Source organism: Ruditapes philippinarum, unplaced genomic scaffold (assembly GCF_026571515.1).
Source record: "Ruditapes philippinarum isolate M1 unplaced genomic scaffold, ASM2657151v2 ctg56_1_1_1_1, whole genome shotgun sequence".
NCBI lineage: Eukaryota > Metazoa > Mollusca > Bivalvia > Venerida > Veneridae > Ruditapes > Ruditapes philippinarum.
The window spans coordinates 317,373-334,379 of record NW_026862156.1 but is presented as its reverse complement, the minus strand read 5'-3'; the positions used below and the strand labels follow the sequence as shown (position 1 = coordinate 334,379).

The 17,007-nt window shown below is 32.8% G+C and overlaps 1 protein-coding gene across 2 annotated transcripts in view; it reads right to left on the bottom strand.

Moving 5' to 3' along the window:
* Positions 1–17,007, bottom strand: part of LOC132718131 (ras suppressor protein 1-like) — a 146,417-nt gene that overhangs the window by 45,448 nt on the left and 83,962 nt on the right. For both annotated transcript variants that reach the window (XM_060701757.1, XM_060701755.1), the window contains one exon: positions 1,330–1,448. In XM_060701757.1, the coding sequence (XP_060557740.1) occupies positions 1,330–1,448 (119 nt within the window). The remainder of the gene's footprint in view (positions 1–1,329; positions 1,449–17,007) is intronic.

The window sequence follows — 17,007 nt, the reverse complement described above, 5'->3', positions numbered from 1 at the left end:
ATTGTCATACATGATGTGAGTGTAACAAGGAACAATTATCTTAAGTTTAAAGAAGATACCATTTATAGTCCCAAAGAAGAAAAGTTTCTGAGCATATGATTTTCAAAGTTTTTTTTTATACATAATAAGTAGAACCATGACCCCCTTGGGCAATGCCATGTTTGACCCCAGGGCTATAATTTGATCAAACAATGTAGTGGTCCATTACACAATGTTTCATGCCAAATAACTAAGCTCTAGCCTTAATGGTTTCAAGGGAGATTTTTTTTAAGAATTTACTATAAACATATTAGGAAAACAAATGACCCTTTTGAGTGGGACCAATTTTGACCCTATGCCTATAATTTGAACAAGATTGGTAGAGGTTCACTTCATGATGTTTCATGCCAAATACCTTAGCTCTAGCTTTTATAGTTTCAGAGAAGATTGCTTTTAACTATCAGTTGCCATTGCAACCACAGTTCAGCATCAACAACTTAATAAGAAGATAACCCAAGGATCATTCCTAGAAAGATTTGATATTATTGACCTTGTTTAGGAGGATGTTACTAAAATAAAGAAGTGTGGATGAACCAAGATGCTGGACAACAGAAGTTGAGTGATGTCAATAAGTCACATTCAGCACTTTGTGCTCTGGTGAGTTAAATAGAGGCATACTTCCATCATTAAAAAGTTGATTGCAGCAAAAATCAAATTTGACCTGAGTTTTGATATAACATACTTACATGCCAAATATAAACAAAATATAAACACTATCATTGAAATCTTTCAAAAGTTATCCTGTAGAAACCAATAAACATATACACACACACACACGCATGCACACATACACACAGTTAAAAAGGGGCATAACCCTAAACTGACTGAAGCGAAAATTAATCTTGACCAGTGTTTTGATATAAACACAATCATTCAAATTCGGATAAGGGGCCATTTCTATTGTTATTTTCTTTTGTTTAATAAAGAGTTAATGGCAGACATGCACCCAAAATGGAATAAGGAGCAATTTCTTTTGTTACAACACTATACAAAAATATGTCTCAAAGTTTCTTTGGGCACACAAAATTGTTCCACTTCTTCATCATTAAGATATGAGAAAGGTGAATACCTTGTGTGTTTAATAAGATGTAATGTTGCATTTAAAATTTTAACAAAGTTTTATGCCAAGACTGGCACAAGGGTGAGGATTGCTTAATTATTCTTTGAAAATATGAGCTTACTATTTGAACAAACTAACTAATTAAACAATTATCATAAAGTAGTATTATATTTGAGCTTACTAATACAAAGTTCTGACATTTTTCATAAAATTATTGAATATATACAAACCCAGATGAAAAAAGTTAGCTGGTAGACTGTTTTCACTAAGATTATTGTATGTCACATCTAGAACTTCAAGCACTGGGAATGCTCCAAATCCTCTCGGTAACATGTTCAGTTTATTCATCCTGTCATTTGTAAAAATTTAAAATCAATAAGGGGGCCATTGGCCCCAAAGTGCTTACCTGAGGACCGACAGTTGTTTGTGTGAAAGCAGTGAAAACTAGTGTTTATTACAAGAAATTGAAACATGTTGGTCACTAGACCTTATTTCATGTAAAATGTATTTTTAATACTATATACATGGTCCTAATTTCATAGCTGTATATCAAAACAAGAAAACTGGTCACGAGGTCAATGTTAAGGTCATTTCATAAAAAATGTCAGTTCTACACCTGAAATTGTTAACATGGTCAAAATGTAATAGCTGTATATAAGGAAGATTGCATTTGTGAAAAATGCTATGCCACCGCATTAATACAACACTAAATAGTAGTGTAGGAACAGATTTTTTATTTGTTTCTATACAATTGAAGATTGTCATAATGCATAGATCCCTCACCTATCAGATTAGTGGTTAAATGTAGTGTTATTAAAATAATTGATCAGAGTAGGAATCTGTCAATGCAGTTGAGTCTAGTGAATTTGGTGGTGAAGGTCATATTTCACATGGCCTAACTTTCATGACTGTACATCAAAGGACAACACAGTAAGACACTTTGTCAAAATCTAGGTCTGCTGATATCAAAGTTCAATTTTACAACTAAAACTGTGCACATGGTCAAAATTTCATTGCTATACATCAAAGGACAAGAAAGAAGGTCAATGTCCCCTTGGGCAAGGCAAAATTTTGACCCAAGGGTTTAATTCAAAACAATCTTGATATAGGTCCACCAAACAACATTTCAAGTCAAATATCTAAGCTGTAGCTTTCTCCCATTCAGAAAACATTTGTTTTATTTACTGTTTTTATTATGTGTACATAATGAGAATCACTGCCCCCGGGAAGGGCCAATTTTGACACCAGGGAAAAAATTTGAACAACTTTGGTAGAGGACCTATAGATGATATTAAGCAAACATCAAAGCTCTATGCCTTGTACCTTCAGACAAAAATATATTTTTTATTTTACTATATGTACATAATTAAAATCAATGACCCCCGGGGCGGAACCAATTTTGACCCCAGGCTATAATTTGAACAATCTTGGTAGAGGATCACTTCGCAAGGTCTCATGCCATATATATTTAACCTCTAACCTTTGTCAATTCAGAGAAGAAGATTTTTCAAGCTTTTACTTTGTACATATAAGGAAAACTATCGCCCCTGGGGCAGGGCAATTCTAACACTAGGGGCATAATTAAAACAACTTTAGTAGAGGACCCATAGATGATATTATATACAAAATATCAAAGCTCTATGCCTTGTACCTTCAGACAAAAAGATTTTTTAATTTTTTACTATATGTACATAGTGAAAATCAATGACCCCTGGGGGTGGGGCCAATTTTGACCCCAGGGCTATAATTTGTACAATCTTGCTAGAGGTTCACTACACAATGTTTCATACAAAATATCTTAACTCTAGCCTTTGTAAATTTAGAGAAGATGATTTTTTAATTTTTTACTTTATACATATAAGGAAAACATATGGCCCCCGGGGCTGGGCTAATTTTGACACTAGAGGCAAAATTTTAACATCTTTGGTAGAGTACCTATAGATGATATCATTTAACAAATATTACAGCTCTAAGCCTTGTCCCTTCAGACAATAAGATTTTTGATTTTTTACTATATGTACATAGTGAGAATCAATGACCCCTGCGTGTGAGGCCAATTTTGACCCCAGGGCTATAATTTGTACAATCTTGCTAGAGGTTCACTACAGAATTTTTATGCAAAATATCTTAACTCTAGCCTTTGTAAATTTAGAGAAGATGATTTTTAATTTTTTTTACTATATACATATAATGAAAACCTATGGGGCTGGGCTAATTTTGACACTAGAGGCAAAATTTGAACAACTTTGGTAGAGTACCTATAGATGATATCATTTAACAAATATTACAGCTCTAAGCCTTGTACCTTCAGACAATAAGATTTTTTGATTTTTTACTATATGTATATATTGAAAATCAATGACCCCCGGGGCAGGGGCTATTTTGACCCCAGGGCTATAATTTGAACAATCTTGCTAGAGGAATGTAGCAATGTTATTGTTACTACAGAATATTTATGCAAAATATCTAAGATCTAGGCCTTTTGGGTCTTTACAAGAAGATTTTTTAACATTATTTTTATAATTCCTTTTGATTCCCATGGCAACCAGATTTCTGCATGGAATGAAATTCTTTGAACAAATTTGGAAGCCCTTCACCCAAGGAGCAATACTGCTAAGTTTGGTTGAAATTGGACTAGTGGTTTTTCACAAGAAGAAATTTTTTAAGTTCACTATATAATCTATATAACACACAAACACACACATACACACAGGTGAATCGCTATATGCCACTGCATTGCAGATGCTGCGGTAGCATAAAAATCTATTTTCAGCACTGATGACCTTGACCCACTGACCCCTACCTCATCAGAAGGAAGAATACCATGCAATTTTTTTACTTCCAAACATGAAAGACATCTTTCAATAAATAAAGGTTGTATGAGCAAAAGTGTAAAAATCTATTATTGGCACTGGTAACGTGGACCTAACTGACCCACCTTCATCCGAAGAAAAAAAGCCAAATTTTATGTTCCTACAAAGTATAAGAGGCATCTGTAAATAGAATAAGCTTAACACATATGTAAAAGTTTTAAAAATCTATTTTTGATATTGGTGACTTTGACCTTGATAAAATAAAGACTGTATGCGCAAAAATGTTTTGCATTTTACACCAATGACTCGACCTTGACCCTAAGGACTCCTTACTTCATAAACAAGAATGCCAAGATGGCCCTAGATCACTCACCTGACCCATCAAACTCATCCAAGCAATTATCTAGACAAGCATTCTGACCAAGCTTCATCAACAAGAGCCACCGCCGGGCGGGGGCAACGCTCGTCTTTTTACTTTTTCCAAAAGCAAACAAAGAAAGGTTTGAACAAATCTTAACGTTTCCTTTTTATAAATTTAATCTGTCTCTCTTGTCACATTACGTTTGTCTACATATTTTGTATATATAAATATACTCATTTATATATATATATATATATATATAAACACGCAATTCTATAAATAGAAATATGCAATTCTATAAATAGAAACACACAATTCTATAAATAGAAACACGCAATTCTTTAAATAGAATCACGCAATTCTAAAAATAGAAACATGCAATTCTAAAAATAGAAACACGCAATTTTATAAATAGAAACACGCAATTCTATAAATAGAAACACGCAATTCTCAAAATAGAAACACGCAACATGCAATTCTAACAAGAGTCCGGTTTGAGCCGGCTGATGCTCCCCGAATAGGTTTTGGACACAGGAAAGTACACCTCTTGTAGTTTCAGAGTTATGTCCCTGGAAAAAGTTCAAAGTGCAATAATTCCAAAATTAGGCAAGGCAGAGTTACTGTTCTTTGCGCTACACTTCTAATCAATGTGATCTATCAACCTACAAAGTTTCTTGATGATATCTCTTATGATTTCTGAGTTATGTCCCGGACAACTTCAAAAAGTAAAAATAAACAACGGGCAATAACTCCAGAATTAGGCAGGGCAGAGTTATGATTCTTGTGCACTGCACATCTACCCATTGAGATATATCTACCTACAAAGTTTCATGTTGATATCTCTTATAGTTTTACAGCTATGTCCTGGACAAGATTTTTCTAAAAATGAGGCTTAACAGAGTTATGGTTTTTTTGCACTGCACCTCTACTCAATGAGATCTATCTACCTACAATGTTTCATCTTGATATCTCTTAAAGTTTTAGAGTTATGTTCCGGACAAAGTTCAAAGTGTTAAAATTAACAAAGGGCAATAACTCCAAAATTAGGACAAAAAGAGTTATTGTTCTTATGCACTGCACATCTACCCATTGAGATCTATTCACCTACAAAGTTTCATGTTGATATCTCTTATAGTTTTAGAGTTATGCCCCGGACAAGATTTTTCTATAAGGGGAGATAATTCAAACTCCGGGCAAAATAGAGTTATGGTTCTTTGACACTGCACTCCCCCTCAATGCCCTCTACCACTGTATGAAGTTTCAACAAATTATCTCCAAGGATTTTCAAGTTATGCTCTGTACAAGACAACGGACGGACAGACGGACGTTCTCACAGGACAGTAATTATGTGGCTACTCTATTGTTCTCTCTATTGTTCTTTTTAGCCACACAAAAGAAAATAGCCACATAAAAGCATTACGGAATGAATGACATCAAAGAGAAAGAACTGTTACCTATTGTCCCTCTAGCCACATAATTACTGTCCTGTGAGTGTGGACAGACTGACAGACGGACGGACGGACAGACGTACCAAAATTTGATGTTTATGAGGCAAATCAGCTCATAAACACCACCTGGACCAACGTCCATAAGCAAAATAAGCTCATAAAAACAAAAAAATAGCTCTTAATTTGAATTTTATAAGTTTTTGTTCTTTATTTAACTACGGAATGAAGCTCATAATAATCAAATGTTTGCTCGGACAGACAGACGAACAAGGCGCCGACTATATGCTCCCCCGAAATTTTTCGGGGAGCATAAAAATAGAAACACGCAATCCTATAAATAGAAACACGCATTCCTATAAATAGAAACATGCAATTCTAAAAATAGAAACATGCAATTCTATATAATAGAAACAGACAATTCTAAAAATAGAAACACGCAATTCTAAAAATAGAAACACGTAATTCTATAAATAGAAACACGCAATTCTAAAAATAGAAACACACAATTCTAAAAATAGAAACACGCAAGTCTATAAATAGAAACACGCAATTCTAAAAATAGAAACACACAATTCTATAAATAGAAACACGCAATTCTGTAAATAGATACACGCAATTCTAAAAATAGAAACACGCAATTCTATAAATAGAAACACGCAATTCTAAAAATAGAAACACGCAATGCTATATATAGAAACACGCAATTCTATAAATAGATACATGCATTTCTGTTGTTGTTGTTGTTGATGATGATGATGATGATATATATATATATATATATATATATATACGAGGGATGTCCGGAAAAGTCATATACTTCTTCATTTTTTATTGTATAACAATACATATGTTGTACAAATTTTGTCAGCAAAAATATACATATCTAGCGAACACATTTATCAAAAATTACTTAACTGTGACTTACATTTGTATTTTAACAGTAATTACATACCTCATCATGGAGCACTTTGACAACGTCAACGGCGTCAAATTAACTTCATGTTTACCCGCTATTTAATTTCTTCCGATTTCAACAGCCATGGTACATGTCTGGCGTATACTTAATACATGTTATGTTACTTTTACTTTATGATTTTCATATTTAAAATTATTATTTAAAAACAAAAATGTCACTCAGGTTCTTCTACAGTGTGTGAGATGTCTGTCTTTTCAAAGGTTGTTGTAACACAATATACGATATTTTGCCAATGCTACCTAAATTGGTCGTCTGTAGTGTTTCTTATACGATAAACTGTCATTGCCGCTTCTTAATCTTGTTTGACATTTAAACACAAGTTGCCTACAACATTTTATGGTTGGTTTTGTTTTTAAAGAAAAGATTAAAAATCTCAGTTGTTGCCATATTAGCGTTGCTATGAAGTTAAATATCCTTATGTTGCTCCATCCGTGAATTTGACGTCATATTTGCACCTTCATTGCCTAAAATCGTCGTAAACAAGCTGTTAATTTGTGTATGACGTCATAATTTTCACTAAATATCATGTAATTGTATCTCATGATGACGTAAAATTAAAACAAGACTTTGCGTTAAAATTACAACTTTTAGCAACTTATTATTCGAGAAGCTATCGTCGTGAAATCAAAGTGCTCCGTGATTCGATGATCATGTTGCCATGGTGATTGGCACTTTGCGAATATTACTTTTATCATGTTTTTTAATTTAGAAATATGTAGCAGATAAATACTTTAGCAAAATATTCAATCATAATATTGATATGACTGTTAATAATAATTTTATAGCCTTATCTACAAATTTTTCGGACAGCCCTCGTATATATATATATATACACACAGACCAATAAATATATATGGTCATTTAATGCACAAATCTGAGAAAATTCAGTAATTTAACCTTCAAGGTCAAAGTCATTAAAGAGCCCAATTCAATTTGGGTTTGATAAACAACAAGGTCTTGTCCTTAAGAATGTTCTGTTATCATATGAAGTTGATCCCTTCAATAATAGCAAAGTTACAGCCAGTTATAGCCAAAACAATGAAAATTTCAATAATTTGACCTTCAAAGTCAAGGTCATTAATGAGTAAAGGTCAAGGTCTGTCTGGTTATTTTTAAGGGTTATCCTTGAAGATTATTATGTTCAAGGTTAAAGACAATCCATTCAAAAATAACAATGTTACAGCCAATAATAGCCAAAAAATGAAAATTTCAATAATTTGACCTTCAAAGTCAAGGTCATTTATGAGTGAAGGTCAAGGTCTGTCTGGTTATTTTTAAGGAATATCCGTGAAAATTATGATGTTCAAGTTTGAAGACAATCCATTCAAAAATAACAAAGTTACAGCCAATAATAGCAAGAACAAGCAAAATTTGGACTTTTAACCTTGAAGGTCAAGGTCATTTATGGATGAAGGTCAAGGTTAGTGTGGTCTACTGAAAGGTCTTGTCCCAAAGGTTGTTGTGGCCAAGTATGAAGACAATACGCCAAGAACTAAAAAAGTTATGATCCAGGTACAAGTTTGCAGACAGCAACGGCAATGCCGCCGCGACTATAACAATACCTCTACTTTTTTTTTCAAAAAAAGTCGAGCTAATTAATGTTTCGGTGAATTCAACAATTAGACTGCCATTTTTATATAACTGTGATAATCTCACAGGCATAATTATTGTTAAAACGTCGGACATACAAAGTTAACTATGCTCGGTTATTGATTCAATTTAATTTCTTTCAACTCCGTAAACTTTAGGAAAAGATATCAATTACATTTTATTCATACAAAAGGAAATTAAAAACAAGTTGTTCTCAATACAAACGAAGTAACGCTTTGATTTGTGACAATAATTAGTGCTCGCCAATTTTTTTAAGCCAATCACCGACGATGATTTTTCAAATTTTCAGGTTTCAAATCTTAATAGAACAGATTTTATATAAACTGGACGTTTTATATTATAAAACGCAAGTGGGCGGAGCTGAGTTTCGAAGAGCGCTAAAGTGCAATATACGCATGTGTTTACTCCTCCTACTAATCAATATTTATGCATCATGTTTTTTCCGTACACGCACATGTATATCGTCACTACGGCACAGAATTAAAAAAAAGAGGTTCATTGAAATGAAAACAGGCAAAATAACAGTAAAAATGTTTTAATTATTACTTACGGAACCAGTATCATTTTATAATTTCCAAATTAAAAGTTTTATGTATATATTTCACATATACTTCACCATATGTGCAATGTAAATTATAAAGTATAACATTTTTTTTTCTTGGTTAGTGTTTGAAATTATTTTTGTTCAATAAGATTGCAGTAAGCCAAATGAATCGTAACACATTTGCTGTGGTTAATCTTTTTCTATTTATCAGTGAATTAAATTGTTTATATAAAAATTGATTTTAAACACTAAATACGAAAGTGTTCGTAATTAAGCAATTACAAAAATTATAAGTTATTATAATCTGTCGGCATGTTTTAAAGTCGCTGTATCAAAGTAATGATATATTGCCAGTATAATTTAGATTCACTCATCAGATAACGCTACAATCTGAATATAAATCTCGTTCAGAATCTATGTATTTCACTCAATGATCTGAAAATGTGTACCGCTACCGTCTTCCAAATATGGTTATACACATTTAGGCTATCGTGTGACGTCACGCAGTGTGTTGGGCGGAAAAAAATTGGGCGGAGCACTAAGCCGGTTAGAGTGCATATTGGATGTTCTTCGTAAATAAGAAAGCTACAGTCGCTTCGCAAGCTCCGCTCCTTTTTAGCTTTCTTATTTACGAAGAACACCCAATATGCACTCTAACCTATACATAGCTACCACTATACGATTTATGTGACCATGATTATGCAAACAAAGAAAGGTCATGCCCCGCGGCATGTATTAGATTGATACCGTGTACATATTACACATGTATGTTAACAGGTCTTCAAAACAATCGGATTAGCGATTATTAGACATTGAAAGGTATAGATTCAAGTTAATAAATTGGACAGCTTAAATTTTGCTTTGCAGTTAGATTTTGTTAATGTGGTTAATTTAAAAGAAATTTCTACACACAATTATAATTTCACTTTACTTTCGTTACATGTATATCAAAATTTTTTTACTCAAACGAAACACATTTTAAACAAGTTATTTTTCAAACTTACAAACAAATTTACCGACTTATTACTGGTAAAAATTAATGTTAAACGGTACGACAACGGTATGGTACAGAAAAAATATTGGATCCAAAATGGAGACAAACGTTCTTGTACTGGCTGTTTGATCTGGTAATTTTGGCTATTTGGGGATGAAAATGGGTGGCCATTGGCAGCGTTGAGCAGGTGGCTGTCTTATAAGAGACAAATATATAGTAATTTACATTGGGGATGTCCAGAGATGGCGCACTTAAGCATGTGGCGCTTTTATGAAGGTGGCCGATAGGGCAGTTTTAACTGCTAATCTCAGTATAACGCTCATAGACCTTGGCTCCCAAAAAAAAAAAAAAAAAAAACTTCCCCAAAAAATAATAAAAAACATAAAAACTTAATAGATCTAGATTTATAGCACGCTATAACTATGGAGCGGTATTTGGGTCAAAAAACAAAATGGCTTGTTTGATAATCAGTTATTATTAATATCATATATGCCAACTCACAAAGCTGAAAACCACGATGTGTCGAGTTGGAATATGCCAAGTTGTTAAATGCTAAATTGATTCATGCCAGTTCATAATATTGCAAACTTTGAAGCGCTAAATCCCCAAAATGCAAAACGTAACTTGCAATTAATGCATGATGAAAAACTATTTCACATGTTGTGCTGATACTTACACAAAATGTTTAAAGTTTAATTTCATTATTTTTCATGAAAATAACAAATCTTACATTGTTAACCTATTTTGCTATTTTGAATAAAGCTTTTGTCTTATCACATCGACAATCTACATATTTCACTAGTTAAAAGTGACAATTCTCAAATGGTAACGCGCAATACGCCAAGCTTTAATTGGATTTTCATTACGTTAAACTGATATACTATTCGAGAGACTGGCAAATAGTATCATATTTACTGGCCCGGTCAGTGCTGGTCTTCTAAAAATTATCGATCTTTCTAGATGAAAAATGTGTTGATATAAGATTTTTTTCGTATATAATGTATTTCATTTCAAATTAATTGTTTTTTAATTATGTATTTTTGTTGTTAGTTATTATATGATTTAATCAAAGATATAAATTTAAAAGTGTATTAATTACGGTGAATGACATTAATTATTTTATGTGAGCATAAAATGTTATAAATGAAACTAAAATTATAACTTATAGAATTTGAAATGTGTATGATTTTGATGCTCTTATTTGTTTTTGTTGTTATTGTTGTATTGCATAACAATTTCCTTATATGAATAATACATTATCATTATCACATCACATTGCGATTTTTTTACATTTTGAAAATGATCAAATAATGTATTATGTTATATTATATGTATGTCATTATTTATAATTGCTTTTTGTGCATAATTTTGATGTATATAAGTTCTGTGTTGCTGTGTAATTTTCAATGAAATTGTAGTAAATTTATAAATGATTGACGATATTTCATGCAGATTTTGCCAAAAAATATGCAACAGTCATCTTTTTTTAAATTATAACATTTTAATTTATAATTATAATTGTTGCTTTTTTATGTTCATCAATGTAATCTCGTGATTATCAATGGCAACGGACATATACAATCATTTATAATTTATTTGTGTAACGCACTATCAACACCACACTTGTTTATTGTCCCTTATTATGTAATAACTATTAAAGAAGTCCCCATTATTAAATATCTTAAGATATCTGTTCACACTTAGTAAAACTAGAACTGCCACTGTCATGGCGCGAATACCCCTGCATACCACTTTGTCAGAATCAACAATTTAGAACTCAAGGACAACCTCCCTGCCAAATCTGAGGTTACTATTAGCCAGTGCATTGCTTAGTTATGTATTCTCCATGCTTCAAATGTGAAAATGTCAAAATCAATACACTGCGGACAGGTATTCTTAAGCATTTGAGCAGACAAGCTTATTATAGTAAAAATCCCTGTGACCTTGACCTTTGACACATTCACCTTTAAATCAATAGGGATCATCTACTAGTCATAAACAACCTCAATACCAAATATGAAGACTGTTGACCAAAGCATTCTTAATCAATTGAGCGGAAAAGCTTTTTTAGTCAAGGCCCCTGTGACCTTGACCTTTGACCCGGTGACCTCAAAATCAATAGGGGTCATCTACTAATCATGACTAACCTCCATGCCAAATATGAAGACTGTGGGTCAAAGGAATCTCAAGTTATTGGGCGGACAAGCTGTTTTTAGTCAAGGCCCCTGTGACCTTGACCTTTGACCCAGTGACCTCAAAATCAATAGGGGTCATCTACTAATCATGACTAACCACCATGCCAAATATGAAGAACGTGGGTCAAAAGAATCTCAAGTAATTTGGCGGACAAGCTTTCTTTAGTCAAGGCCCCTGTGACCTTTACCTTTGACCTCAAAATCAATAGAGGTCATCTACTTATCATGACTAACCTCCATGCCAAATATGAAGACCTTGGGTCATACGAATCTCAAGTAATTAGGCGGACAAACTTTTTAGTCAAGGCCCCTGTGACCTTTACCTTTGACCCAGTGACCTCAAAATCAATAGGGGTCATCTACTAATCATGACTAACCTCCATGCCAAATATGAAGACCGAGGGTCAAAGGAATCTCAAGTTATTGGGCGGACAAGCTTTTTTCATTCAAGGCCCCTGTGACCTTGACCTTTGACCCAGTGACCTCAAAATCAATAGGGGTCATCTACTAATCATGACTAACCTCCATGCCAAATATGAAGACCGTGGGTCAAAGGAATCTCAAGTTATTGGGCGGACAAGATTTTTTCAGTCAAAGCCCCTGTGACCTTGCCCTTTGACCCAGTGACCTCTAGGGGTCATCTACTAATCCTGACTAACCTCCATGCCAAATATGAAGACCGTGGGTCAAAGGAATCTCAAGTTATTGGGCTCAGTCAAGGCCCCTGTGACCTTGACCTTTGACCCAGTGACCTCAAAATCAATAGGGGGTCATCTACTAATCATGAATAACCTCCATGCCAAATATGAAGACCGTGGGTCAAAGGAATCTCAAGTTATTGGGCGGACAATCTTTTTTCAGTCAAAGCCCCTGTGACCTTGACCTTTGACCCAGTGAATTTCAAAAATTCAATTGTCATATTGACCGACGTTTATGATTCTAAAATTAATTGGAAAAAGTCAATAAATTATGATCAATCTTTCAATATATTGTACAGTCGACATTGTATTAAGAGACCACTCAAGGGACTGCCAAAAAGTGGTCTCTTAATAAAGTGGTCTCTCAATAGAATTCTGGAAAATTCGAGACTTTTTATTACAAGTCATAGATATAATAACATCTTTTTTATAAAAACAAAAACTATACAATATTATGTATGTATTACCGTTTTATAATTACATTTATGCCTTTTTTTTAAAAAAAAGACATCAATATTGTTTGTTTTTGATTTTTAGTAGAAATTTGTGTACAAATGTGTTTTACGCTCATAATACTGTAAATAGGTCATTTTGACCATGATACAAAGCATATTGTCTTATATTTTTGATATGTTTATACACATCTCCTGCTGAACATACTTTAGAATCATCAGCCAGAGCTCCAGATAATTATTTATGCAATGAGTTTTAATAAACTTCTTGATTTTTTCAACAATTAGTTTTCACACTACCCCGATTTCAAATTCAATAAGATTTTTAGAGATCTAGGATTTTTTTGCCTTTTTTGTCGAAGGGTCATATTTAATGGGATACTACATGTATTTTGTAAAGCATCAGATGAGCACCTACACCATCAGCAATGAAAGGCTTGGCTCTGTAATGTTTAGTCTACTAGGTTTCACGATTTTATTTCGACTACAATCGATGACATTTGCTATTTACTCAGACTCAATTCCATGCACGATTTCCTCATACAATTTATCCGGTCTTATTAGTTGTCTGTCTTTTTTTCGCTCGATCCGACATCATTTTCGATAAGGGAGGTCACTCTCAACACATGACAAAACTATGCAAACGCGGTGTTGTGATACGTTATTGCTCTGACAAAATATGTCACAATAAATATTACGATCGGAAAATCCGATTTTGAAACGATTGCAATTGTTATTCATTTTGTTTTTAAACGACAATTATTTGTGACCAATGACCATGAAAATTATTTGTTTGTTTGCTTGTACACATCTAACCTACTCGCTAATTACACAGGTGAGAATGCCCGCAGGGACGATTGTTTGTCACGGCCGTTTAATAGATACTTTAACACTTAATTTTGTACATTTGGGCCGACATTCAGTGGCCGCTGGCCGCGATATAAAATAGTCGTTTAATGGATTTAAATTAAATAGTAAAAATCATCGGGAGGGATTTTATGCGGCCGCTTAATAAAAAAGTCGCTTAATAAAGGTGGCCGCAAGTACGATGCCGACTGTATTCAATATTCTTAGACCATTTATTTTAATTTACATAAATCACTTAAATTATTCATAAAATTCAATTTGTAACTTAAAATCTCTTTACTAAACGCTAATAACAAAATAAATAAAATGTTTTAAAGTTGATTGTATCATATTAATACCATAGAAATGTACCTTTTTATTCAATTATTGTATGTATTTATTGGTTTATAAATAAAATGAAAAGTGCTTTTGTTATTTTTGGAATTGAAAGTATTTGTATAATAATAAGATCTATAACAAAAAAATAAATTTGAGAGATGATCTCTTTAAATTCATTATTGTAATCAAACTAAATGAAAACATTCAATTTTGGAGAGAAAAAAAACCTTATTTTTGTTACGATTTCAATTAAAATATGTACTTCAAAACCGGGAGAGACCGGACAATAAACGTGTGATACTATTCGCCGGTCTCTAGTAAATCCCAGTCAAAATAGACTGAGAGAGACCGGGATTTACCTACACGAGACCTTAGAATAGTACATCTCCCGCAAATGGCGATTTCCTAAATAAGGGACAAAACTCGTATAATCGCTTTTAATTTCCGAAGCACAAAATAAACTCAAATAGTAGCATATAAATGTATGTGAAAAATACAAAATCAAAATTGAAAAATATTTCCTTAAAACATGTGATAACAATTATAAATAACAATAAAATATTTATGTCGAGTACAACTCGTTCAGTTTCGGAATCGAAATACAGTAAGCGAATTGCGGTTTGGCACATTGTAGTTTATAAAGTTCAGTACAGTTGTTTAGGCAGTAGCGGATAGCTAAGGAGATCGGCGCTGCTTATGTCTTTAATAATAATATTCAGAAAATCAAATTGATACCTTTCAGTAGTCAAACTACTTCCCTTTTTAAAATAAAATATTTTTTAACCGTATCTTTGACATTACATGTAGTACTCTTTGTTTATGTTCGGCATATAGTTCAGTTAGTAGCGGATAGCTTTGGGGAGTATGGGATAGGTAGGTGAAGGTCAATGAGGGAGAATCTCAAAACGTTCTAAATTTAGTATTTACAAAGTACATGTCACAGAAACATGTTCTTGAATGAAAAAAAAATGTTATATTTGATAGTAATCTTTCAAATTTTTCTACATGTAAACCAAGGATATATATTATATGACACATGATTTTACAACAATGTTTATTCAGATCAATGAGTTGGCATTTTCTCTTAAAACAAATCACAGACAAATCAAACAGAATCATATCAAACATCAGTTCTGGAGTTTTATGTCCATGACACTTCCTTCTGACATAATGGGAAGTGTGTCAGATAACATATGAACAGTGTCATTACACATGGACTTTCATTTGATGGTTTCTTCTAACAGGGTTTACCCATCATTGAATTTTTAAAATGAATATAAAACAAGAGCTGTCCGTAAGACAGCGCGCTCGACTTTTTTATTGCTTGCCAATAAAAAAAGTTTTTGCAGTAAAAGGCAATACAAGAATCTCTGTATTTTTAAAGTGAACAATGGCCATGAGCATTAAGATATTTAGTGACAGTTAAGGGCCATAATTCAAATAAAATCTTTGACAGAATTACCTTCTCCTGGACATGTTTGGGAATCATGATTGTAAACAAGTATTCCAACTTTCAAATTAATATCTCAAACAGTTCAGTCAAAAAGTGGACTGGTACTAAAAACTTAACCAAGATTCTAAGTCGATAAAAGGCCTTAATTTTTAAAACAAATCCTTGACAGAGTTACCTTCTCTTGCGTACAGATGGGGGTAATGATGTGAAATAGCATTAAAAGTTTCAAAGCAATATCTCAAAGGGTTAAGGCAATAAGTGGATTTTACCCATATTCAATGTATTTTCTAAGTCAAAAAGGGCATAATTCTGTCAAAAACCTTGACAGAGTTATGTCCTCTTGTCTGTTGATGAAGGTCGTGATGGTAAACAAGTATGGTCAGTTTCAAAGCAATACCTCCAATGGTTTTGAAATAAAGTGAGGTGGTACAAAAAACTTAACCAAGCTCAATACACTTTCTAAGTCAAAAAAGGGCCATAATTCTGTCAAAAACCTTGACAGAGTTATGTACTCTTGTCTGTAGATGGAGGTTATGATGGTGAACAAGTATGGTAAGTTTCAAAGCCATACTTGTAATACTTCTGAAATAAAGTGGGGTGGTACGAAAAACTTAACCAAGGTGTGACGCCAACGCCGACGCTAACGCCGACGCCGGGGCGAGTAGGATAGCTCCCCTTTTCATAGAAAAGTCAAGCTAAAAATGATAAAAAAATTATGATATAAAACTATGGGTAATATAATTATAGATTTTTTAAAAGAAATAACGATGGTAAACTATAGTTATGTTCAAACTATTACATGTCACACTTGCATCATAAGTTGTTGACCAGATATTTATTTATTTATTTATTTATTTATTTATTTATTTACTTGTAAATAACTTTATTTATTTAAAAATTATTTATTTATTTATTTATTTTGTAACATCACAGTATATACAAGCAATGATAACTATAAAATGTGTTGCAATTTAACAAATAAAAACAATATTTCCTAAGATCTGTACAGTATAGATGAATTAAAAAGTAAAAAATATTCTTAATACATAAATTACAAAAATTTTGCAATAAACTTGAGCTGAGCATGTGTATTGTGTATGAAAAAGAGGTATGTTTTACATAAACATTAAAGCTATTATTAATCTTATAATCTAGTTGAAAGAAGAGTTAAAAATGAT